Raw genomic sequence first — 26,510 nt, forward strand, 5'->3', positions numbered from 1 at the left:
AGCATTGCTGCAGCGTCACACGCATAACAAAGCTGGCGACAGGAAGCAAGCACAGCGCCGGAAATTACAATGCCGGATTTTCAAAACACAAACCCCGTTTCCATATGAGTTGGGAAATTGTGTTCGATGTAAATATAAACAGAATACAATGATTTGCTAATCCTTTTCAACCCATATTCAGTTGAATATGCTACAAAGACAACATATTTGATGTTCAAACTGATAAACATTTCTTTTTATGCAAATAATCATCAACTTTAGAATTTAAAGCCAGCAACACGTGACAAAGAAGTTGGGAAAGGTGGCAATAAATACTGATAAAAATTAGGGATGCTCATCAAACACTTATTGGGAACATGGGGGTTCCATGATTGGGTATAAATACAGCTTCCCCAAAAATGCTCAGTCTTTCACAAGAAAGGATGGGGCGAGGTACACCCCTTTGTCCACAACTGCGTGAGCAAATAGTCAAACAGTTTAAAAACAACGTTTCTCAAAGTGCAATTGCAAGAAATTTAGGGATTTCAACATCTACGCTCCATAATATCATCAAAAGGTTCAGAGAATCTGGAGAAATCACGCCACGTAAGCGGCATGGCCGGAAACCAACATTGAATGACCGTGACCTTCGATTGTATCAAAAACCGGCATCAATCTCTAAAGGATATCACCACATGGGCTCAGGAACACTTCAGAAAACCACTGTCACTAAATACAGTTGGTCGCTACATCTGTAAGTGCAAGTTAAAGGTCTACTACGCAAAGCGAAAGCCATTTATCAACAACATCCAGAAACGCCGCCGGCTTCTCTGCGCCCGAGATCATCTAAAATGGACTGATGCAAAGCGGATGAGTGTTCTGCGGTCTGACGAGTCCACATTTCAAATAGTTTTTGAAAATATTCGACATCGTGTCATCTGGACCAAAGGGGAAGCGAACCATCCAGATCGTTATCGACGCAAAGTTCAAAAACCAGCATGTGTGATGGTATGGGGGTGCATTAGTGCCCAAGGCATGGGTAACTTACACAACTGTGAAGGCACCATTAATGCTAAAAGGTACATACAAGTTTTGGGACAACATATGCTGCCATCTAAGCGCCGTATTTTTCATGGACGCCCCTGCTTATTTCAGCAAGACAATGCCAAGCCACATTCAGCACGTGTTACAACAGTGTGGCTTTGTAAAAAAAAGAGTGCGGGTACTTTTCTGGCCCGCCTGCAGTCCAGACCTGTCTCCCATGGAAAATGTGTGGTGCATTATGAAGCATAAAATACGACAGCGGAGACCCCGGACTGTTGAAGGACTGAAGCTCTACATAAAACAAGAATGGGAAAAAGTTCCACTTTCAAAGCTTCAAAAATTAGTTTCCTCAGTTCCTAAATGTTTATTGAGTGTTGTTAAAAGAAAAGGTGATGTAACACAGTGGTGAACATGCCCTTTCCCAACTACTTTGGCACGTGTTGCAGCCATGAAATTCCAAGTTAATTATTGTTTGCATAAAAAAATAAAGTTTATGAGTTTGAACATCAAATATCTTGTCTTGGTAGTGCATTCAACTGAATATGGGTTGAAAAGGATTTGCAAATCATTGTATTCCGTTTATATTTACATCTAACACAATTTCCCAACTCATATGGAAACAGGGTTTGTAATACACATAATGTCAGATTATGTTTCACATTGAAGCTTTTATTGTGGTACTCAGACGCAAACACACTGGAAATGAATGCTTTGAGGATTGAACACAGCTGGGATTTATCATCCACACCTTCTTTAATCTTTAAACCACATATTTTACAAATGAACAACAATCAGTCACGTTATGACGTCACAGTGGGCGACTTGCCGGGATTGTAAGAGCGGGTTAGTCAGAGTGTTTACTTACCTGTAAACATGTGATTTCTTACAAAATCGTAGTGATTGGCGCGCTCAAAAACCTAAAGGGGGAGGAGCCACGGTTTATCTGACCAATAGGATAGCGGCATAAAAATAGACTCATATAATAGGACTAGCATCTTAGCAGAAAGTACTTTTTAAGTTAGTAGACATCCATTTATTAGTGTTATATCAAAGCATGTATTTAATGTATATTCTTGAATGTATGAACACTGCATGCCCGAGAAAAATATCTCTTTACTCAAGCCTACAAATAAGGTGAATGAAAGAGCTTTTGGAAAACAAAAATGGAAGAAAAAAAAAAGTATTCCTGATCTTTTTTGGTAGTTACGTTTATAATACATCCCTCTACTTGTAATCTTGTGGGGACTCCATTTATGTGTAGAGTGGCAGTTTTTTCTGGACCACATCCTGGATGAGTGCTGAAATAAAAAAGCAAGATTATTTTTTTTTAAATCCGGTAAAATCTCAACAATTAATCATTACACATTTGTAATAACTAAAAATGGTCACTAGATGGCAGTGTAGCAGGTAAACGAGTAAGAGAATTGAGCGAGTAATCCTTAAATAGCTGACCAGAGCCCCCCCCTAGTGGTACATTGTGCAACTTACTTTTCAGCCATTATTACAAAACTGTATTAATAATGTTTAACAACTTCTCGTGTTATTTTAAAGGCAACATGCTGTTGTGATGCTTTCAGACTTACTGTCTAAAAGCTGCCTTGCTGTATTTCTCTTGTCTAAGTTGCTGTGGACCTCAGCCATCAGCCATGGAAAGAAGTTTGTCTCAATATCTGGAAATCAGAAGCGCACCACAGTTTCAACACTTTCGGCTTGAACCCCAGCTTACTGAGTGCTAGTTGTCCCCACCTTTCTCCACGGGGTCCTGGAAAAAGCCGTGGGTCCTTAGAGACTTAAAGACAGTGGGTACAAGGTCAGCCAGGTAATGCTGGGTGTAGGCCCGAGCTGCAATCTTCTCCACTGTCTCTTGCTCCCTCTTCAATGTCTCCCTCTGCTGGGCCATCCTACGCTCCTGGGGACCGAAAGCTGTTAATGAACTATTATTTTCAAGCATAAACTCATTGCCATTGTCACATAATCGCATCTTCATTTTTATTTATTTTTTTCCAAAATATATATACCTTTTTTGACTTTGAGAAGCAGCCAGCTATTCTTCTTTTAGTCTTTGTATGCAGTTTGACTCTTAATTATGTGTAATGTCCAGTTATAAAGTGGAACCTCGATTTACAAACTTGATTGGTTCATTAACATGGTCCGCAAACTGAAAAGTTTGTAGTGTGAAGCAGAGGTCCCCATGAATAATTGGTTCTAGCCTCAATAAAAATCCCTATTTCATTAATGAAAAAGTACAAACCCCATTTCTATATGAGTTGGGAATTTGTGTTAGATGTAAATATAAACAGAATACAATGATTTGCAAATAATTTTCAACCCAGATTCAGTTGAATGCACTACAAACACAACATGTTTGATGTTCAAACTCCTAAATTTTTTTTTTTTTTGCAAACAATAATTAACTTAGAATTTCATGGCTGCAACACGTGCCAAAGTAGTTGGGAAAGGGCATGTTCACCACTGTGTTACATCACATTTTCTTTTATCCCAGAACTGAAATGTAAGTGAGATTAAATATCTCAAATAAGGGTGATATTTGCTTATTTTCTGTCTGATAAGATAATTCTTCTCACTAAGCAGATTTTATGTTAGAGTATTTTACTTGTTTTAAGTGTTTGGATCCAAAATGATGTCAGTAAAATATTACAGCTTGTTGCTGAGATGTGATGAGCTATATCGAGTAAAACATGTTGAAACTAGAATCTCAAGTGTTGCAAAGCTGTGTCATCAACACAAGTATTAAACTACTTTTTTCAAGTAATCATTTATCTTATTTCAAGCATGAAATAAAAACTCATGACTTTGACACAATTGTGTCTCATATTAAAACAGATGACAGCCAAATGGACTTTGCTGTTTTATTTTCAATGCAACAATAGAAAAGAGGTACTCATAGAGTAGTACACTTGTTATTAGTGAGAATATACGTATTTTAAGCTATTTTTGGCTTCATTGAGGTTAGCTAATTTGACTTGTTTTGGAAAGTCTTGACAAGCCGAATTTTCTTGTTCTATTGGCAGATAATTTTGCTTAGTATAAATAAAATACCCCTCATTTTTGTATTTTTTTTCTTTTTTTGGAACACTGACTTTTTGCAGTGTAGAGAAAAGTGCTATAGAAATAGAGTACTCTTAACAATTCACTCACATGGCTTCCATCGGCACACAAAATGAATGAATGAATGAATGAAGCGTTCGTATGCCGAGACACCGAAAAGGTTGCAAATAGAGGCGTTCCACTCCACAGCCAAATTTCCACACAAGCCTTTTTGGGGGTTAAAAACCAAATGTACTTCCACCACACTGCAAAAAGTGACATCTAAGTAAGGTGAAATATCTCAAATAAAGGTGATATTTGCTTGTTTTCTGTCTGATAAGATCATTCTTCTCACTAAGTACATTTTATGTTAGAGTCTTTTACTTGTTTTAAGTGTTTTGGTCCTAAATGATGTCAGTAAAATATTACAGCTTGTTGCTGAGATGTGATGAGCTATATTGAGTAAAACATGTTGAAACTAGAATCTCAAGTGTTGCAAAGCTGTGTCATCAACACAAGTATTAAACTACTTTTTTCAAGTAATCATTTCTTATTTCAAGCATGAAATAAAAACTCATGTCTTTGACACAATTGTGTCTCATATTAAAACAGATGACAGCCAAATGGACTTTGCTGTTTTATTTTCAATGCAACAATAGAAAAGAGGTACTCATATAGTAGTTCACTTGTTATTAGTGAGAATATACTTATTTGAAGCTATGTTTGGCTTCATTGAGGTTAGCTAATTCTACTGGTTTTGGAAAGTCTTGAATAGCCGAATTTTCTTGTTCTATTGGCAGATAATTTTGCTTAGTATAAATAAAAAAAAACTAATTTTTGTATTTATTTTCTTGTTTTCGAACACTGACTTTTTGCAGTGTACAGCTAAATCTCCACACAAAAAAACAAATGTACTTCCACCGCAATACCTTTTCCTCTCGCCGGCGCCTCTCCTGCTCCTGTAGCCGTTGCAGCTCGGCCAGCTCAGCGTTCCGGAGCTCCTCAAAGGCCCTCTGCTGGGCCCTCAGACGAGCCAGCTCCTCCTCCTCCATCACCTCCAGCAGGGACTGCTCGATGGTCTTCCCCACGAGGACCTCCAGCAATGGCTGCACCTCTCTATCAAAGTCAAACAACTATACAGAAATGAGACAAATATGTGTTTAATGGTTCTTCTCCCTCATCCAGCGGTACAGTTGAGTTGTGAGTGGCATGCCTACCTCTCCTTCCTCAACTTGTGTTGCGACATCTTGGCCAGATTTGGCAGGTATAAAAAGGGGTGTCGCCGGTCTGTCCAGGAGAGGATCAGTCTGGCATTCAGTATGTGAAACATCTATGATGCAGCTCAACTCTTCCAGGTAAAGCTCTGAAAAGACACCACAACTTTGCAGGCTCTGATAATGAAATACAAACAGAGGTTGATTAGGGCTGGGCGATATATCGATATACTCGATATATATCGCAGGGTTGTCTCTGTGCGATATAGAAAATGACTATATGGTGATATTGGAGCATACGTTCTCACGCAGTTGCTTTTAGCTCCTGGCATTACACTACAGCAGGGGTCACCAACCTTTTTGAAACCAAGAGCTACTTCTTGGGTACTGATTAATGCGAAGGGCGACCAGTTTGATACACACTTAAATAAATTGCCAGAAATAGCCAATTTGCTCAATTTACCATTTATATATATATATATATATATATATATATATATATATATATATATATATATATAAATGGGTATTTCTGTCTGTCATTCCGTCGTACATTTTTTTTCCTTTTACAAAAGATTTTTGATAGAGAATAAATTGCGAAAAAAACACTTAATTGAGCGGTTTAAAAGAGGAGAAAACAGGAAAAAAAAAGAAAATTAAATGTTGAAACATAGTTTATCTTCAATTTTGAATCTTTATTTTTCAACAAATGGTAAATGGGTTGTACTTGTATAGCGCTTTTCTACCCCTTTTTAAGGAGCCCAAAGCGCTTTGACACTACTTCCACATTTACCCATTCACACACACATTCACACACTGATGGAGGGAGCTGCCATGCAAGGCGCTCACCAGACCTATCAGGAGCAAAGGTGAAGTGTCTTGCCCAAGGACACAATGGACGTGACTTGGATGGTAGAAGGTGGGGATTGAACCAGTAACCCTCAGATTACTGGCACAGCCACTCTACCAACTTCGCCGCGCCGTCCCACAAGTTTTATATCTTTTTTTCCAAATAGTTCAAGAAAGACCACTACAAATGAGCAATATTTTGCACTGTTATACAATTTAATAAATCAGAAAGTGATGACATAGTGCTGTATTTTACTTCTTTATCTCTTTTTTTCCAACCAAAAATGCTTTGCTCTGATTAGGGGGTACTTGAATTAAAAAAATGTTCACAGGGGGTACATCACTGAAAAAAGTTTGCGAACCACTGTGCTAGAGAATGAAAAGTGTTTACTCTGCATGTCAACATCTCCATTCGGTGCCATACGCCCACAAACGGCGTGGCGAAGTTGGTAGAGTGGCTGTGCCAGTAGTCTGAGGGTTACTGGTTCAATCCCCACCTTCTACCATCCGAGTCACGTCCGTTGTGTCCTTGGGCAAGTGAAGTGAAGTGAAGTGAATTATATTTATATAGCGCTTTTCTCTAGTGACTCAAAGCGCTTTACATTGTGAAACCCAATATCTAAGTTACATTTAAAGCAGTGTGGGTGGCACTGGGAGCAGGTGGGTAAAGTGTCTTGCCCAAGGACACAACGGCAGTGACTAGGATGGCGGAAGCGCGAATCGAACCTGCAACCCTCAAGTTGCTGGCACGGCCGCTCTACCAACCGAGCTATGCCGCCCCTTCAAGACACTTCACCATTGCTCCTTATTGGTCCTGGTGAGCGCCTTGCATGGCAGCTCCCGCCGTCAGTGTGTGAATGTGTGTGTGAATGGGCGAATGTGGAAATACTGTCAAAGCACTTCAGGCTCCTTAAAAAGGGGTAGAAAAGCGCTATACAAGTACAACCATTTACCATTTACCAAAATCATGCACAAAAGTGCACTTTATTTGTGTTGAACTATTGTAGTAGCGTTCTGTACAAAAAGTGCACTTTAATTTAGTGTTGTTTTGATATGTCATCTTAGTGACATCATGCACAAAAGTGCACTCATAGCTTGTTTTAAAATGTCTCTGACAATCTTGCACTTTGTTTTGGAAATGACATGAATGTTTGTGCCACTGCTTAATAACTGTTTCATAAATACACTTTTAGTTGTGATTTCCCTCTCTGCGTGAAAGTTTAAAAGTAGCATATATTAATGCAGTATGAAGAAGAATGTTTGAATGTAGACACATAGAATCATCATACTGCTGTGATTATATGCATCAAGTGTTCATTCAAGGCTAAGGCACAATATCCAGATATATATGCTGTATCGTGACACGGCCTAAAAAAATATTGAGGTATTAAAAAAAGGCCATATCGCCCAGCCCTAAGGTTGATGAACACACTTCACCTGTTTGCACGACATTGTGTGTCCTGCCTTCCACGGCCTCTGGAGTTGCAGATCTCAGGGGCTCCCTGCTCTTCTTTTTTCGAGCCGCAGCTCTCCGCCTGATCTCTTGCTGTCTTTGTATTTCCACCAAATCATCCTGCACAGGGTGAACAATCACACATGTTACCTGATACATGCGAAGATAAAGTCCTATTTTGTGCTTACAGCTGACATGAAGCGTTGGGCGTAAGTGTTTCCCCTGATGACGCGCCGATCATACATGATGTTTCCATAATTGCTGCTGATTGCCCTGGAGACAAAACAGCTCATTAGTCGAGGAACGTCTCAATGGCCTCAACTATGCTGGTAGAAAACATGTGTGGATGGGGGCGTGGCCTGCGGGCCTGCGGCAAAAACGGGGTGTGCCAGGACCGGCTTCAAGATCATCAACAGGTGCGTAGATGGCCCACTTGGGCCTGATTATCTATATATAAAAGTATAAAAGGCAGCAGCCGGGGAGGAGAGAGGTGTCCCATCCCGGGGGATTCAATGTTTTGATTAAACATTGGCAAGGCAGTCAAAATCTAAAAAGAGAGACCCATTTGTAGAGTACACTTTGACAAAATGACAAATACACCATAAATGAGTGATCTATCAACATCACAGCAGAATTTGTCTCATACTTGGAGAAAGTGGGGTTTTGGAGACATGCCGGATGGGCTGCAAGAATGCATAGTTTTTAAAAGTGTTGTATCTATCACAAAACCCAGTCACAGGCAGCTGATTTAAAGTGAACTATTATTAACTATTACCCACTATTTTGTTGGATCCACTATGGACTGGACTCTCACACTATTATGTTAGATCCACTATGGACTGGACTCTCACTATTATGTTAGATCCACTATGGACTGGACTCTCACTATTATGTTAGACCCACTATGGACTGCACTCTCACTATTATGTTAGATCCATTATTGACTGGACTCTCACACTATTATGTTAGATCCACTATGGACTGGACTCTCACAATATTATGTTAGATCCACTATGGACTGCACTCTCACTATTATGTTAGATCCACTACGGACTGGACTCTCACAATATTATGGTAGATCCACTATGGACTGGACTCTCACAATTATGTTAGATCCATTATGGACTGGACTCTCACTATTATGCTAGATCCACTATGGACTGGACTCTCACTATTATGCTAGATCCACTATGGACTGGACTCTCACTATTATGTTGGATCCACTATGGACTGGACTCTCACTATTATGTTAGATCCATTATGGACTGGACTCTCACTACTATGCTGGATCCACTGTGGATTGGACTCTCACTATTATGCTAGATCCATTATGGACTGGACTCTCACTACTATGCTGGATCCAATGTGGATTGGACTCTCACTATTATGCTAGATCCACTATGGACTGGACTTTCACTATTATGTTAGATCCACTATGGACTGGACTCTCACTATTATGTTAGATCCACTATGGACTGGACTTTCACTATTATGTTAGATACACAATGGACTGGACTCTCACTATTATGTTAGATCCACTATGGACTGGACTCTCACTATTATGTTAGATCCACTATGGACTGGACTCTCACTATTATGTTGGACCCACTATGGACTGGACACTCACAATATTATGTTAGATCCACTATGGACTGGACTCTCATTATTATGTTGGACCCACTATGGACTAGACTCTCACACTATTATGTTAGATCCACTATGGACTGGACTCTCACTATTATGTTAAACCCACTATGGACTGGATTGTCACACTATCATGCTAGATCCACTCAAAGTCCATTACACCAGTCGCCCAGGGTGGGTTCCCCCACATCTGCGGTCCTCTCCAAGGTTTCTCATTGTCATCATTGTCACTGTCACCGACATCCCACTGGGGTGAGTTTTTCCTTGCCCTTATGTGGGCTCTACCGAGGATGTCGTTGTGATTTGTGCAGCCCTTTGAGACACTTGTGATTTAGGTCTATATAAATAAACATTGATTGATTTCCACGGTTGTTTCCTTTCACGACGACGTCACTGTCGCCTTAATGACGTCATCAATCACCAGTCCAAACTTGCACTAAAAAGTCTCTAGGTGGCGTAAAGACACTGCTTTACAATACGCCGTGTATTACTACACACGCATATATTTGGTCATATTTGTCACATTTTGAACACCAACGAGGCAACAGAAGACTTAAACTCGTCAAATGATGACACTTCCGGTTTAGCATTAGCATTTAGCACGTTCGGAACAAAAAAAAAACAACTACTTCTCTGTCAGTGCTTCTCTGTATTTGGAGCGGTTCTCCACGGGTCTCGGCCGGCTGGAGAAGGTGTAGGTTTCGTTCGTGTCCTTCTGGCTGTGTGAAACAAGAGCCATTGTTTCAAAAAAAGAAGATATATCGTGTATTTACAAAAATACCCGTGTTTCTGCTTGCTCGGGGACACTAATAAGCTACCTTAGCAACGGTAACCAGGAAGTAAGTAAGCTGTAATGTCATATTACAGCCAGAGGGGGCGCCTTAACCTCCATATAATATTAATGTTACTACATTGCTGTTGTCTTATTGTCGTCCTTTGCACTCAAGCTTAATATTCTAACGAGCAGTAAGTAACTTTCAGTGTTTATTTAAATGGAAGAGGGTGAATATGTTTAATACGTAAAACTTGGCGCATAGTTAATTTGTTTCAATCACACGTAACATGTTACATTAAGGAACATCACGTTGCAGCTTTTCACAATTAATTATGTCCGCAAGAATATCAATATATGTTTTTAAATGATTATGATTCATTCATACCCCTTCTCATTGTCAATTACTAATAATTCATTCACACCATCACATTGACTGACCGTACCGGACATGTCCTCTTTTGCGGGGCTGTCCGGGTTGGGTTTCTTAAATGCTTTACAATGTCCAGCGTTTTGAGTCAGGGTTGTGTGTATTTTCAATGTACGTACAGGTTTAACAAGGGGTTAAAAACAAAACAAATTATGAAAATGTGCGCATTGAGCAGACTTCGTGAGAGAGGGGAGAGAGAATGAGATATTAATTGGCTGTTAATCACGGCATACAGTACTTGGTCAACAGCCATACAGGTCACACTGAGGGTGGCCATATAAACAACTTTAACACTGTAACAAACATGTGCCACACTGTGAACCCACACCAAACAAGAATGAAAAAGTCATTTCGGGAGAACATCCGCACCGTAACACAACATAAACACAACAGAACAAATACCCAGAATCCCGTTGCAGCACTAACTTTTCTGGGAGGCTACAATATACACCCCCGCTACCCTTTAACCCCCCCACCTCAACCCCGATTACATCACATCAAATATTCCACTTTGAAAAATTATTTTGGTGGAAGATTTTACATATTTTGTGTGTTTGTCATAAAAAAAAACATAGTTTTGTTTGACAAAAAAGGGCGGGAAACAAAAGGAATAGATGTGAAGTTGATGTAGACTCCAGAGATTTATGTGTTAAATAGTATGCCCTGGCACACTATTGTCATCATTTCATGACCCAAGCAAAACACTTTTTACACTTTTATATAGAAATAAATACACCTACCACTTATTAAATAAAAAAAATACAAAAAACTAGCAGCAGGGGTAAAGTTTAGATCCACGAAGGAAAGAAGAAAGTGAATGAATGTTTATAACTGAATACATTGGGACGGCGTAGCGCAGTGGAAGAGTGGCTGTGCGCAACCCGAGGGTCACTGGTTCAAATCCCACCTAGAACCAACCTCGTCACGTCCGTTGTGTCCTGAGCAAGACACTTCACCCTTGCTCCTGATGGGTGCTGGTTAGCGCCTTGCATGGCAGCTCCCTCCATCAGTGTGTGAATGTGTGTGTGAATGTGGAAGTAGTGTCAAAGCGCTTTGAGTACCTTGAAGGTAGAAAAGCGCTATACAAGTACAACCCATTTATCATTTATTTACATAAGTATACACATTTGTCTTCTTTTTTGTAATTATTATTTCTTTTATTGAACAAAGTAACATTTACGACAAACTTTTTCCAAAACACAATATATAACGTGAGATACAACAGGAGAATGCATATCATTTGTTTTCAAAAGGCTTACAAATAAGTGGAACCCCAAAAATGTACTGTGGGACCCCATTTTTATGACTTGATGGGGTCCCTGGGACCCCATTTTGAAAATTCCTAGCGCCAACACTGCTGTCAACAGAGGAGAAAAAATGCTTTATTGAAATAAATATATTATTTATAAAGCAAGTTCAAGTATCATTGGCAGATTTTCACCAAGTCCCGGCCTTGGCACGCATATATGTGTCCTCTTTTGGGGATTTCACAATATAGTCCGCCTAGAATATTCTAACGAGCAGTAACTGACTAATCAGTGTTTAACTAAACGGAAGAGGGTGAATATGTTTAATACGTTAAACATCTACTTAACACATTTTACTTGGCGTTTGGTGGATTTATTTTAGACAGGCTTAACAAGTCACATTAAGGAACATCACGGTGCAGCCTTTCACATTTAAAATATGTCCGCAAGACTATTTTTGAAATGAGTATGATTAATTTCTACCCTTTCTCCTTGTCAATTACTAATAATTCATTCACGGCACCACACCATCTTGCGCATGTTAACACTTGAAATATTTTATATGCTTCCATTTTGTCATCTATCCATCCATCCATTTTCTACTACTTCCTGTTAATTTTATTACTGTGGAGGAAAAAGTGTCGTTGGGAATGTGTAGCAAAGAGGGATATAAACCTTGGCAAATAAAAAAGAGGCAACATAAATAATAAATAAAGGTGGAAAACTAAGGGAATAAGTGGTAGAAAATGGATGGATGGAAGTACGATGTAGAATCCTTGTGTTCGAGAAAGGTGGAGGTTTATCTATTCAATCTATCAATCAGTCAATGTTTATTCATATAGCCCTAAATCACAAGTGTCTCAAAGGGCTGCACAAGCCACAAGGACATCCTCGGTTCAGCGCCCACATAAGGGCAAGGAAAAACTCACAACCCAGTGGGATGTCGATGAGAAGGAGTTTGACAAACCCTGGAGAGGACCGGATGCAATGGACGTCAAGTGGTTCTGACATAATATTGTGAAAGTCCAGTCCATAGTGGATCTAACATAATAGTGAGAGTCCAGTCCATAGTGGATCTAACATAATAGTGTGAGAGTCCAGTCCATAGTGGATCTAACATAATAGTGAGAGCCCAGTCCATAGTAGATCTAATATAATAATGAGAGTCAAGTCCATAGTGGATCCAACATAATAGTGAGAGCCCAGTCCATAGTAGATCTAATATAATAATGAGAGTCAAGTCCATAGTGGATCCAACATAATAGTGAGAGTCCAGTCCATAGTGGATCTAACATAATAGTGAGAGTCCAGTCCATAGTGGATCCAACATAATAGTGAGAGTCCAGTCCATAGTGGATCTAACATAATAGTGAGAGTCCAGTCCATAGTGGATCTAACATAATAGTGAGAGTCCAGTCCATAGTGGATCCAACATAATAGTGGGAGTCAAGTCCATAGTGGATCTAACATAATAGTGAAGGTCCAGTCCATAGTGGATCTAATATAATAGTGAGAGTCCAGTCCATAGTGGATCTAACATAATAGTGAGAGTCCAGTCCAGAATGGATCCAACAAAATAGTGAGAGTCCAGTCCATAGTGGATCTAACATGATAGTGAGAGTCCAGTCCATAGTGGATCTAAAATAATAGTGTGAGAGTCCAGTCCATAGTGTATCTAAAATAATAGTGTGAGAGTCCAGTCCATAGTGGATCTAACATAATAGTGAGAGTCCAGTCCATAGTGGATCTAACATAATAGTGAGAGTCCAGTCCATAGTGGATCTAACATAATAGTGAGAGTCCAGTCCATAGTGGATCTAATACAATAATGAGAGTCCAGTCCATAGTGGATCTAACATGATAGTGTGAGAGTCCAGTCCATAGTGGATCCAACATAATAGTGAGAGTCCAGTCCATAGTGGATCTAACATAATCTTTACACCATGTACCAAATAAAATTGCTTCGAGGTCGGTAAGCAAAATAAGAATGATTCTGTACATTAGGGGCAACAGATTATAAGGCGCACTGTCGAGATTTGAGGAGAAAAAAATGATTTTATAGTTTGGAAAATACAATAAGTAAAAATCTATGTCTTAATATTGTTAGAATAATTATGTGTAAAGTTATCACACAAGTTTAGTACGCTTAAAGTCTGTTGTTATAGTTATTAGCTATTGTGCTCAAGTTAGACTTTTGTATCTGTGCAAGGACGAAACAGATGTTATCTTTGTTTTAGCCCGCTAAGAGCCCAGAACTTCAAAGATTTCAACGCAGATAAGACGACAGCACGCAGACGAAGCGGAGACAAGACAAAATCACAAGAACCCTAGCACATTCCACTCACGTATGTTACTGAACTTCTTATAAACGTTACTTTACGTGATATATGTGACCTTCGTGATTTATGTGACCACCTTTTGATGTTGACTGGGAACCCTGAATAAATAGAGGGGATGCGGTAGCTGTACCGTAGAGCGTAGGGCCAGACTGTGACTAAGTGCGCAGCTCCACGCGTTCTCCTCATGAGCTAAATTGAACTCTGTCTCTGCTTGGTTCCTTGCTTCTTCGAACTCTGTCTCTGCATGATTCCTTGCTTCTTTGTACTCTGTCTCTGCATGACTCCTTGCTCTTTATACTCTGCCTCCGCATGATTCCTTACTTATTTGAACTCTGTCTCTGCATGATTATTTGCTTCTTTGAACTCTGTCTCTGCATGATTCCTTCCTTCTTTGAACCCTGTCTCTGCATGATTCCTTGCTTCTTTGAACTCTGTTTCTGCATGATTCATTGCTTCTTTGAACTCTGTCTCTGCATGATTCCTTGCTTCTTCGTACTCTGTCTCCGCATGATTCCTTACTTATTTGAACTCTGTCTCTGCATGATTCCTTGCTTCTTTGAACTCTGTCTCTGCATGATTCTTTACTTATTTGAACTATGTCTCTGCATGATTCCTTGCTTCTTGGAATTTTGTTTCTGCATGATTCCTTGCTTCTTTGAACTCTGTCTCTGCATGATTCCTTGCTTCTTTGAACTCTGTTTCGGCATGATTCCTTGCTTCTTTGAACTCTGTCTCTGCATGATTCCTTGCTTCTTTGAACTCTGTTTCTGCATGATTCATTGCTTCTTTGAACTCTGTCTCTGCATGATTCCTTGCTTTTTTGAACTCTGTCTCTGCATGATTCTTTACTTATTTGAACTCTGTCTCTGCATGATTCCTTGCTTCTTTGAATTCTGTTTCTGCATGATTCCTTGATTCTTTGAACTCGGTCTCTGCATGATTCCTTGCTTCTTTGAATTCTGTTTCTGCATGATTCCTTGCTTCTTTGAACTCTGTCTCTGCATGATTCCTTGCTTCTTTGAACTCTGTTTCTGCATGATTCATTGCTTCTTTGAACTCTGTCTCTGCATGATTCCTTGCTTCTTGTCTGTTTAATAGATGTTATAAGTGTTTGACTCTGACAAATGCTTATTGGTTATTGATGAGTTATGTCACATGTCCATGCACAAACAGGCAGTGACACATTTGTTCAGCCTGGCTCCAACTGTACTGGATGTGTTTTGATGGCTTCTCAAGGAAACGGGTGAACAGATGTGACCTTTCATGGCCATTTTCTGCATTCGAGGCGCTCTCATTCGCCATCATGTCGGCTTCAGCTGGCTCCTATTGTGTTGTCCTCTCAATAACGAGCCTTCATCGGCATCCTTTGAGATTCTGCAAAAATCAGGCTTGCACAAATACACTTCTGCTTTATAACAACAACCAAAGCCTAGATAGTGGAAAGTAATCGTAATGTCAATAGTTGTTTTTTTTTTATTAATTCCTGTCTACCCACCTTTCTTCTCACAGAGTGGTGAACACACACCAACGTGGGGCCACTGAGGTCTTTTGTATTGAAAATATCTTGGCATGCATGACTCACTCGTGTCATTAACTCATCATCCGGCTGTCGGTGGGATTCATAATGTCTGATTTGTACCAGAACACCGTCAAGAGACTTTGACAGGGCGGGAAAAAAACATACAGACCACATCATGTTTGAGTGATATTGGAGGCAGGGTTGTGGAAGTACTGATAACAGCAGCGAAAAGATGAATGATGTGCTGTACTTTGCTTATATTTAACACAAAGCATCAAAACCAGCGTGATTAACAATCCGCATAAGCAAATTATGTCGTCCACTTTAGTCCAGGAGTGTCAAAGTCGTTTTAGCAGAGGGGCCTCATGGAGGAAAATCTGTGCAGGCGCATGTTAGTACTAGGGACTGGACTGTCACACTATTATGTTAGATCCACTATGGACTGGACTGTCACACTATTATGTTAGATCCACTACGGACTGGACTCTCACTATTATGTTAGATCCACTATGGACTGGACTCTCACTATTATGTTAGAGCCATTATGGACTGGATTCTCACACTATTATGTTAGAGCCACTATGGACTGGACTCTCACTATTATGTTGGATCCACTATGGACTGGACTGTCACTATTATGTTAGATCCACTATGGACTGGACTCTCACTATTATGTTAGATCCACTATGGACTGGACTCTCACACTATTATGTTAGATCCACTATGGACTGGACTCTCACTATTATGTCAGATCCACTATGAACTGGACTTTCACTATTATGTTAGATCCACTATGGACTGGACTCTCACTATCATGCCAGATCCACTATGGACTGGACTCTCACTATATGTTGGATCCACTATGGACTGGACTCTCACTATATGTTGGATCCACTATGGACTGGACTCTCACTATATGTTGGATCCACTATGGACTGGACTCTCACTATATGTTGGATCCACTATGGACTGGACTCTCACTATATGTTGGATCCACTATGGACTGGACTCTCACTATATGTTGGATCCACTATGGACTGGACTCTCACGATCCACTATGGACTGGACTCTCACTATATGTTGGATCCACTATGGACTGGACTCTCACTATCATGCCAGATCCACTATGGACTGGACTCTCACTATATGTTGGATCCACTATGGACTGGACTCTCACTATTATGTTAGATCCACTATGGACTGGACTCTCACTATTATGTTAGATCCACTATGGACTAGACTCTGACACTACTATGTTCGATCCACTATGGACTGGACTCTCACTATTATATTAGATCCACTATGGACTGGACTCTCACTATATGTTGGATCCACTATGGACTGGACTCTCACTATATGTTAGATCCACTATGGACTGGACTCTCACTATATGTTGGATCCACTATGGACTGGACTCTCACTATATGTTGGATCCACTATGGACTGGACTCTCACTATATGTTGGATCCACTATGGACTGGACTCTCACTATATGTTGGATCCACTATGGACTGGACTCTCACTATCATGCCAGATCCACTATGGACTGGACTCTCACTATATGTTGGATCCACTATGGACTGGACTCTCACTATTATGTTAGATCCACTATGGACTGGACTCTCACTATTATGTTAGATCCACTATGGACTAGACTCTGACACTACTATGTTCGATCCACTGTGGACTGGACTCTCACTATTATATTAGATCCACTATGGACTGGACTCTCAAACTTTAATGTTAGATATATATATATATATATATATATATATATATATATATGTAGATATATATATATATATATATATATATATATATATATATATATATATATATATATATATCTACATATATATATATACACACACATTAATATACACACATATGTATGTATGTATATATATATATATATATATGTATATATATACATACATTTATATAAATATAAACAATTTTTGCAGTGTGTGTAAAAAAGGAGGCAGATAATTGAACATTTACAAGAGCAGCCACTCAGTGTCTGACATCTGTGCTTTATGGACTTCATGATTGTAAAAATTATGGCTGGTTTATCACAACGGGGCCTTCAGGAACTCTGTGTGCTTTGCTCGCCAAGCAGGAAGCGCGTCAGAAAAGTGCCAAACCCATGTTTTTACTTTCAAGCCGCAGACCCTTTTGGAGTCGCTGCAGTAACCGTCAGGAGAACAACTGCGGTTTATCTCCATGTACCACAGTTTTAGTACTTGAAGTATTGTATCATCACTAGACCACTACTTCTAAGTCACAAGCTGTCACACAAGTCTTCAGCTCGGGGGCTTGTTGATGCCAGCAACTTATTATAGTGGTTTGTAAGAGAAAAAAAATATATATATATACATATATATATATATATATATAGTCCTGCGATGAGTTGGCGACTTGTCTAGGGTGTACCCCACCTTCTGCCCGACTGTTGCTGAGATAGGCACCAGCGACCCCCGCGACCTCAAAGAGAATAAGCAGTAGAAAATTAATATATATATATATATATATACCATCCATCCATCCATTTTCTACCGCTTATTCCCTCTTGGGGTCGCGGAGGGCGCTGGCGCCTATCTCAGCTACAATCGGGCGGAAGGCGGGGTACACCCTGGACAAGTCGCCACCTCATCGCAGGGCCAACACAGACAACATTCACACTCACATTCACACACTAGGGCCAATTTAGTGTTGCCAATCAACCTATCCCCAGGTGCATGTCTTTGGAAGTGGGAGGAAGCCGGAGTACCTGGAGGGAACCCACGCATTCACGGGGAGAACATGCAAACTCCACACAGAAAGATCCCGAGCCTGGATTTGAACCCAGGACTGCAGGACCTTCGTATTGTGAGGCAGACGCACTAACCCCTCTGCCACCGTGAAGCCCTATATATATATATATATATATATATATATATATATATATATATATATATATATATATATATATATATATATATATATATATATATATATATATATATATATATATATATATATGTATATATATATATATATATATATATATATATACATACATATAAAACTTTCTATGTCCTGTTGGCTTGAAATAAATGTTTCCTTGAGGTATAACATGGACAGCGTTTAGTGTTTAGCACACAAGTGTCAAAGTCAAGGCCCAAGGGCCCGATTTGGCCCTTCACATCATTTTACATGCCTAAGCTTGGAATTAATATGCGTATTTTATTACTAAACGTATTCGCTTTCCATTTTGACGGAGAAAATAAAAGTAATTTCTTATCTTTTAAAGGTGATCTAACATTGCAACAAATATTAAAATGCCATACCTTCCAAACATTTGTTTTTTTGTTAAAATCAAAATAAGTACTCACATATCGGTTTGACTCATGATTTTGGAGCGACTTATCCATCAAATTGTACACTGTAATAAATGTTTTTACTGTAAAAAAACAATGTCAGTTACACAAAACTTACCCTATAAAAACACTTTTCCATACACCATTTAAAAATATTCATATATTATTTACTGTTACAATTGTACATATATATATATATATATATATATATACATATATATATATACACACATATATATATATATATATATTTATGTGTATATGTATATATATATACATATACACATATATATACACATATATATATATATGTATATATATATATGTGTATATGTATATATATATATATATATATATACACACACATATATATATATATATATATATATATATATATATATATATATATATATATGTGGATCATGACACATATATATATATATATATATATATATATATATGTGTCATGATCCGCAACTTGGATCATTTCATATTCTGGTTTGGTTCTGTTATTTATCACATCTTGTTAGCCTTTAATTTTCCTGAAGGAACTCTCCTGAAGGAATCAATAAAGTACTATCTATCTATCTATTTGTCTTCCGTAGTTCCTGGTGGCACTTCCTGTTTTGTTCTCTTATAATGAATACGCATTTGTGTCACCTGCCTTGTGTTTTTGACGCGCACCCGCCTCCTAATTTCTGACCGTATATAAGCCTGCCTTTTCCGTTACTCACCCTCGCAGTCTAGTTTGCTGTCCAATGCAACAGGTGACGTCGCTATCCCCGATTGTGGTAAAACTTTTTTTGTACTTGTTAGCTTCCACGCTATTCCTTTGTTAGTTTCCCTAGCTCCCATGCTAGTTCTGTTGGTTTTGTCTCTAGTGCCTTGTTGTTCCTAGTCTATTTTATAATATAAATAAATCATCATACCAGCTAAACACCACAATATATGCATATATATACATACATATACACATGTGTATATGTATGTATATATATATATAAATATACTGTATATATATACATATGTATATTTGTACACTGCGATGAGGTGGCGACTTGTCCAGGGTGTAACCTGTCTTCGCCCGAATGCAGCTGAGATAGGCCCCAAGCGGTCGAAAATGGATTAATATATACATATACTGTATGTATATATACAGTATATGTATATACATTCTGCAATTTATAGATATTTCTCTGAGCGTGTAAAAATGTTTTTAAAATTCACAAATAATTCTACATTTTCAAAGATCATATACTGTTCCAAGCGACCCTCTGAGGGCAGCCCTAAGCGCCAGGTGGCCCCAGGTTTTGGCGGTGCTGAGTGTAGCGTCAGAGGAAGGAAAGAACAGAATGTCACTCAGAGGAACAACAATTCACAGAAAAACCGAGCGGGCCATGTGACTTTGCTCTGGTTTCCTCCCGGGTGTCACGGAGAGTGTTACGCAACATGTGGCGGAGGAACTCTCAAGTCTTGACTTGCGTTTTGTTTGACCTTCCAGCCTCCGATTCCAGACGTGTACTTCAGTGGGACCAAGAAAGTCAAGGTGCTTATTTACAAGAGAAGCCAACAAAACCACACAACTGTGCCAAAGCCTTAAGATTCCTCCCAGATCAAGCGGACCACAGAAAGTAAAAGAAAACCAGGATAATATTTTGTGTCAACGCATGTTAACTAATGGCTTTGTAGAGGCAGGAGGCAGGGTGCAGGTAAAAAGGTGTCCAGTGCTTAAACCAAAAATAAACAAAAGGCAAATTGAAGCTTAGGGAAGACTATGCAGGATGAACCAAAACCTGAACTGGCTACAAAGTAAACAAAAACAGAATGCTGGATGACAGCAAAGACTTACGTAGAGCAGACGGCGTCCACAAAGTACATCCGAACCATACAAGACAATCCACAATGTCCCCATGGGGCGGCATAGCTCGGTTGGTAGAGCGGCCGTGCTAGCAACTTGAGGGTTGCAAGTTCGATTCCCGCTTCCGCCATCCTAGTCACTGCCGTTGTGTCCTTGGGCAAGACACTTTACCCACCTGCTCCCAGTGCCACCCACACTGGTTTAAATGTAACTTAGATATTGGGTTTCACTATGTAAAGCGCTTTGAGTCACTAGAGAAAAGCGCTATATAAATATAATTCACTTCACTTCAATTCACAAAGAAGGATAAAAACAACCGAAATATTCTTGAGTGCTAAAACAAAGCAGGTGTGGGCAGTAGCGGTTAAGGGAGACATGAAACTGATACAGGAAAATACCAAATAAAGAGGAAAAAAAACACCAAAATATTTTTACAGTACGTTAACAATCTAAAATTCATATATACATTCATATTCAAATCCCTTCACTGGCTTCCTGTTCCACTCAGAATTTAATTCAAAATCTCCCTACTAACCCACCATTGCCTCCATGGAAATGCTCCCGTCTACCTTAAAGAACTGCTCACCCCCAAATCCTCCACACGACACCTCCGCTCCAAACAGGCTAACCTCCTCCAACCTCCACGGACAAAAGTACAAACTATGGGAGACTGGGCTTTCTGTGCCGCTGCTCACAGTCTGTAGAACGCTCTCCCTGACCACCTGAGGGTACCTCAGACTGTGGATGCTTTTAAAAAAGGCTTAAAAACACATCTTATTAAAAAAAAACTTTTTATAGACATGCATGCTGGTTCTAGCTATTGGGCTGTTTATAGTTTTATATTTTTTTATTTTTATTATCTTATTATTATTATTACTATTTTTTTTACACTGTGGAACTTTGAGGTTGTTTGCTCAACGTAAAGTGCTTTTTTCCCCCAAATAAGATCTATTATTATTATATACATTCGCTGTTCAGAGCTGTAACGGCGATGTGGCCCTCAGTGAAAACAAGTTTGACAGGCCTGCTCTACACATGTCACAAAAATATATGTAAATTATCAAAAAACTTTCTGTTCTCTGAGTTCCCAGTGAACAGACAAGAGGCTGTCTTTGTTGCAACAAGCCAAAGGCTTAGAAAATTCCGCTGTGTACGAGGGGAGGGGTTATCTATTTTGATACATGACCTGCCCAAGCTTGATCCAGGACCAGTCCAAGCCTGAGGCACCTTTGTCTTTTATGTTGATGTGACCGAAAACAATGGCTGTTTACATATCCCCCATTCCTTTAGAAACACCTGTTGTCACGTAAACAGGGAAAGTCCAAAGAGTACAGCCCAGCTTTTTCTCCTCAAATTGAGCCAAATTTAATTCTGTCTCTGTGGGCAAGACACTTTACCCACCTGCTCCCAGTGCCACCCACACTGCTTTCAAAATGTAACTTAGATATTGGGTTTCACTATGTAAAGCGCTTTGAGTCACTCGAGAAAAAGTACTGTATAAATATAATTCACTTCACTTTCATTCCTTGCGTCTTGTCTCGTTTAATAGACGTCGTCAGTGTTTGAACCTGACAATATGCAGTAGTCTAAGAAGTACTAGGTGAGCTGGCACGAGGACACAGTGAGCGCTGACAAAGGCACGGAGCAGAGTTCCCACAGTTCCTGGAAGAGAAGCAGCTCTTTAGAGGCTGCAGCCTGGAAACACAGCTTCTGTTGTTGTGGGGCCGCCATCGTTACGTCACGACCCCAAAATTAATGAAAGGACTGCGGCAACCAGGGCACCGTGTCCTGCTGCGACATAATTATCAGCACACTCACATTGCAGCAGCCATGTAGTCTCTTTAGAGATCCACCCATACCCAGATCCGTGGTCAAGTAGGCCAATAAGCCATCTTCATTCATCTGCAGTAAAATGTACATCAACATGAATAGTACTGGTCCGGAATCAGCTTCAGGGTTCAATGTCCCAATATAAACAGTAAAATTCTGATGAGTAAGCTGCCGTTTTTTTTATTGTAAAAAAAACAGTGGTGCGGTTTTTCTATTTATCGCAATATGTTGTAAAAAAAAATTAAAATTACAGTAAAATTCTTGCGACTGAGTTGCCGTTTTTTCTTTTCTAAAAACAAACAAACGGTGCTGTTTTTCTATTTACCGCAATATGTTGTCAAACAAAAACAAAAACACTGTATATTTTACCTTAACTGAGTTGACAGTTTTTTACTGTCAAATGTAAATATTTTGACAGTATGTTAAAAACGTGTCCAAAATTTGGCCTGTACTATAATAAAATAAAAAAAAACACAGTAAGTTTTACAGTAAAATTCTGGCGACTAAGCTGCTGTTTTTTTTGTAAAAAAAAAAACAGTGGTACTATTTTTCTATTTATCGCAATATGTTGTAAAAACATAAAGCACACATTATATTTTACAGTAACTGAGTTGCTAGTTTTTTATTGTAAAATATATAGTTTTTACAGTATTTTAAAAATGTGTCCAAACTTTTGGCCTATACTGTATTTAAAAAAAAAAAGTACAGTAAATTTTACAGTAAAATTCTGGCGACTAAGCTGCTGTTTTTTATTTTTTTTTTTGTAAAAAAACAAAACAGTGGTACGTTTTTTCTATTTACCGCAATATGTTTTAAAAACAAAACAAAACTAAAAAAGAAGCTGTATATTTTACAGTACATTTCTGGTGACTGAGTTGCTAGTTTTTTTACTGTAAAATATATATATGTTTAAAAATGTACGTGAGAATGCCAAATTATCGGGGGATTTCTAGAAAGTTGTTGCTCTCGTGATCAAACATAGGACTCTTTAGCGTAGGAAAAGTCCTGAAAGGCAGACTGGCTGCACCTCCGTGACACGGACTCGGACATGGCCCTTTGGCGGAAGACCAGACCCTGGTCCTGGTCCTGGTGGTCGGAGGAGCAGCTGGGCAGGTGTGCGTAATTGACGGAGGAGGGGCGGGACTTTCTCCCCAGGGCGATGGCGTCGTGCACAGTCATGGATCCGTAGTGGGGGGGTAGAGGGGGTGCGTTGTGCACGGCCCGCTCATAGGGCGGCGGCCTGCAGGGCAGCCTGCTGTCCACCTGCCTGAACACCTCCATGGCAGAAAGGGGGCGGGGCTTGGGTGCATCCGGAGAGACCTCCTTGAGTGTTTCACAGGGGGAGGGGTTACTTCCCTCCTTCAGGCTGGTCCTGCTGAAGCCCCCTAAGCTCCTGGTCCGCATCAGGACTTTGCAAGCAGCTCGCAGTGAACGCGAGCGTCGGGGCTCGTCCGGGACCCGCGGAGGTTTCCTGGGTCGAGGCGGAGACGCCGCCGGCGAGCTGATGAAGACGGAGCCCTCGGACTGGTTGGAGGCCGCGCTCTCCAGGGAAGAGCTGGAGGAGTCCATGGTCTGGTTGTTGGAAAAGGAACCAGGAGGGAGTCCTCCTCGGCCCCTCCTCCAGAAGGAGTCGTCGGAGATTTGCTTTTTTAAAGGCCGCTTCTGGAAGTCCTCCTGGCTCCTGTACAGGTTGGCCACGTGGGACGAGGGCAGGATGATGGGCTCGGAGCGGCGGCGGCGGTACGGATGCTCGGGGCTGAAGGCGGCGTCGGAGGATTCACACGACGCCGCCACGCTGAGACTGAGCGAGGGAGACGAGCCGCTCCTCCCGGCCTCGCCGTCTCCTTCGGGGTCGGTGCTGTCGTACGCCGAGTCGTGCAGCTGGGAGGACACGGAGTCTGCCGGACCAACGCCCCATTAATCCCCAAATTTGAAAGGAAAAGTGTCAAAGGAGAAGAAGCGCACCTTCGTCGGCGTCCAGGAGATTAGGGATGTCGTCTCCCAGGATCTCGCTGTGCTCCATCAGGAACTGGGTCAGCTCCGTCACCTGCGGCGGCGTGGACGCAATCAAAGGCGTGTCAGAGGTCACCAAAAAATGGCGGAGAGCAAAGCTGCTCCGTTAGCTATTAAACCCGTTTCCAAATTAATTGGTAAATTGTGTTAGATGTAAATACAAACAGAATACAATGATTTGCAAATCCTTTTCAACCCATATTCAGTTGAATATGCTACAAAGACAACATATTTGATGTTCAAACTCATAAACATTTTTTTTGTGCAAATAATCATTAACTTTAGAATTTGATGCCAGCAACATGTGACGAAGAAGTTGGGAAAGGTGGCAAAAATACTGATAAAGTTGAGGAATGCTCATCAAACACTTATTTGGAACATCCCAAAAGGTGTGCAGGCTTATTGGGAACAGGTGGGTGCCATGATTGGGTATAAAAGCAGCTTCCATGAAATGCTAAGTCATTCACAAACAAGGATGGGGCGAGGGTCACCACTTTGTAAGCAAATTGTCGAACACTTTTAGAACAACATTTCTCAACGAGCTATTTCAGGGAATTTAGGGATTTTACCATCTACGGTCTGTAAAATCATCAAAAGGTTCAGAGAATCTGGAGAAGTCACTCCACGTAAGCGATGATATTACGGAATTTTTGATCCCTCAGGGGGTACTGCAGCCAAAACTGACATCAGTGTGTAAAGGATATCACCACATGGGCTCAGGAACACTTGATAAAACAAAACCACTGTCAGTAAAATAATGTTTATGAGTTTGAACATCAAATATGTTGTCTTTGTAGCATATTCAACTGAATATGGGTTGAAAAGGATTTGCAAATCCTTGTATTCTGTTTGTATTTACATCTAACACAATTTCCCAACTCATATGGAAACGGGGTTTGTACCTTCAACGTCATCTCCTTCTGCTGGTGGAGCGGCGTGACCTCCAGCCGCAGCAGCGTGGGGGCGGTGCACACCGCCAGGTTGTAGGCGTCCATCTTGTTGACCTGGGCGCTCTCCAGGACATGATGGAAGACGCAGGCCAGGCGCTGCAAGAGGAGTCGGTTCGGCGGCGGCAGCTTGTCCACCACCCTGGAGGAGGAAGGGAAGTTTGAAGCTCTTTCTCTTCCTTTTAGCGGGACTGTACAGTCCACGCCAGCACTGTACAGTCCAGGCCAGCACTGTACAGTCCACGCCAGCACTGTACAGTCCAGGCCAGCACTGTACAGTCCACGCCAGCACTGTACAGTCCACGCCAGCACTGTAGAGTCCACACCAGCACTGTAGAGTCCACACCAGCACTGTACAGTCCACGCCAGCACTGTACAGTCCACGCCAGCACTGTACAGTCCACACCACACCAGCACTGTAGAGTCCACGCCAGCACTGTACAGTCCACGCCAGCACTGTACAGTCCACGCCAGCACTGTACAGTCCAGGCCAGCACTGTACAGTCCACGCCAGCACTGTACAGTCCACACCAGCACTGTAGAGTCCACACCAGCACTGTACAGTCCACACCAGCACTGTACAGTCCACACCAGCACTGTACAGTCCACACCAGCACTGTACAGTCCACACCAGCACTGTACAGTCCACACCAGCACTGTAGAGTCCACACCAGCACTGTACAGTCCACACCAGCACTGTACAGTCCACGCCAGCACTGTACAGTCCACGCCAGCACTGTACAGTCCACGCCAGCACTGTACAGTCCACGCCAGCACTGTACAGTCCAGGCCAGCACTGTACAGTCCACGCCAGCACTGTACAGTCCAGGCCAGCACTGTACAGTCCACGCCAGCACTGTACAGTCCACACCAGCACTGTACAGTCCACGCCAGCACTGTACAGTCCACGCCAGCACTGTACAGTCCACGCCAGCACTGTACAGTCCAGGCCAGCACTGTACAGT

General features: G+C 40.8%; 2 protein-coding genes across 3 annotated transcripts in view; both read right to left on the minus strand.

Moving 5' to 3' along the window:
- Window positions 1-1,757: 1,757 nt before the first annotated feature.
- Window positions 1,758-10,055, minus strand: rsph3 (radial spoke head 3). The gene is made up of 8 exons (XM_061886896.1): window positions 9,861-10,055; window positions 7,776-7,860; window positions 7,572-7,707; window positions 5,289-5,434; window positions 5,001-5,204; window positions 2,770-2,932; window positions 2,607-2,693; window positions 1,758-2,321 (listed from the first exon to the last, which is right to left on the minus strand). The coding sequence occupies exons 1-8, from the start codon at window positions 9,968-9,970 to the stop codon at window positions 2,275-2,277; spliced, it is 978 nt and encodes a 325-aa protein (XP_061742880.1). The 5' UTR covers window positions 9,971-10,055; the 3' UTR covers window positions 1,758-2,274.
- Window positions 10,056-22,281: 12,226 nt separating this feature from the next.
- Window positions 22,282-26,510, minus strand: part of tagapb (T cell activation RhoGTPase activating protein b) — a 43,717-nt gene continuing 39,488 nt past the window's right edge. For both annotated transcript variants that reach the window (XM_061885800.1, XM_061885799.1), the window contains 3 exons: window positions 25,501-25,687; window positions 24,551-24,632; window positions 22,282-24,483 (listed from right to left, as the gene is read on the minus strand). In XM_061885800.1, coding sequence (XP_061741784.1) covers window positions 23,558-24,483; window positions 24,551-24,632; window positions 25,501-25,687 — 1,195 coding nt within the window. In that variant the 3' untranslated portion in view covers window positions 22,282-23,557. The remainder of the gene's footprint in view (window positions 24,484-24,550; window positions 24,633-25,500; window positions 25,688-26,510) is intronic.

This window comes from Nerophis ophidion, linkage group LG24 (genome assembly GCF_033978795.1).
Source record: "Nerophis ophidion isolate RoL-2023_Sa linkage group LG24, RoL_Noph_v1.0, whole genome shotgun sequence".
Lineage (NCBI taxonomy): Eukaryota > Metazoa > Chordata > Actinopteri > Syngnathiformes > Syngnathidae > Nerophis > Nerophis ophidion.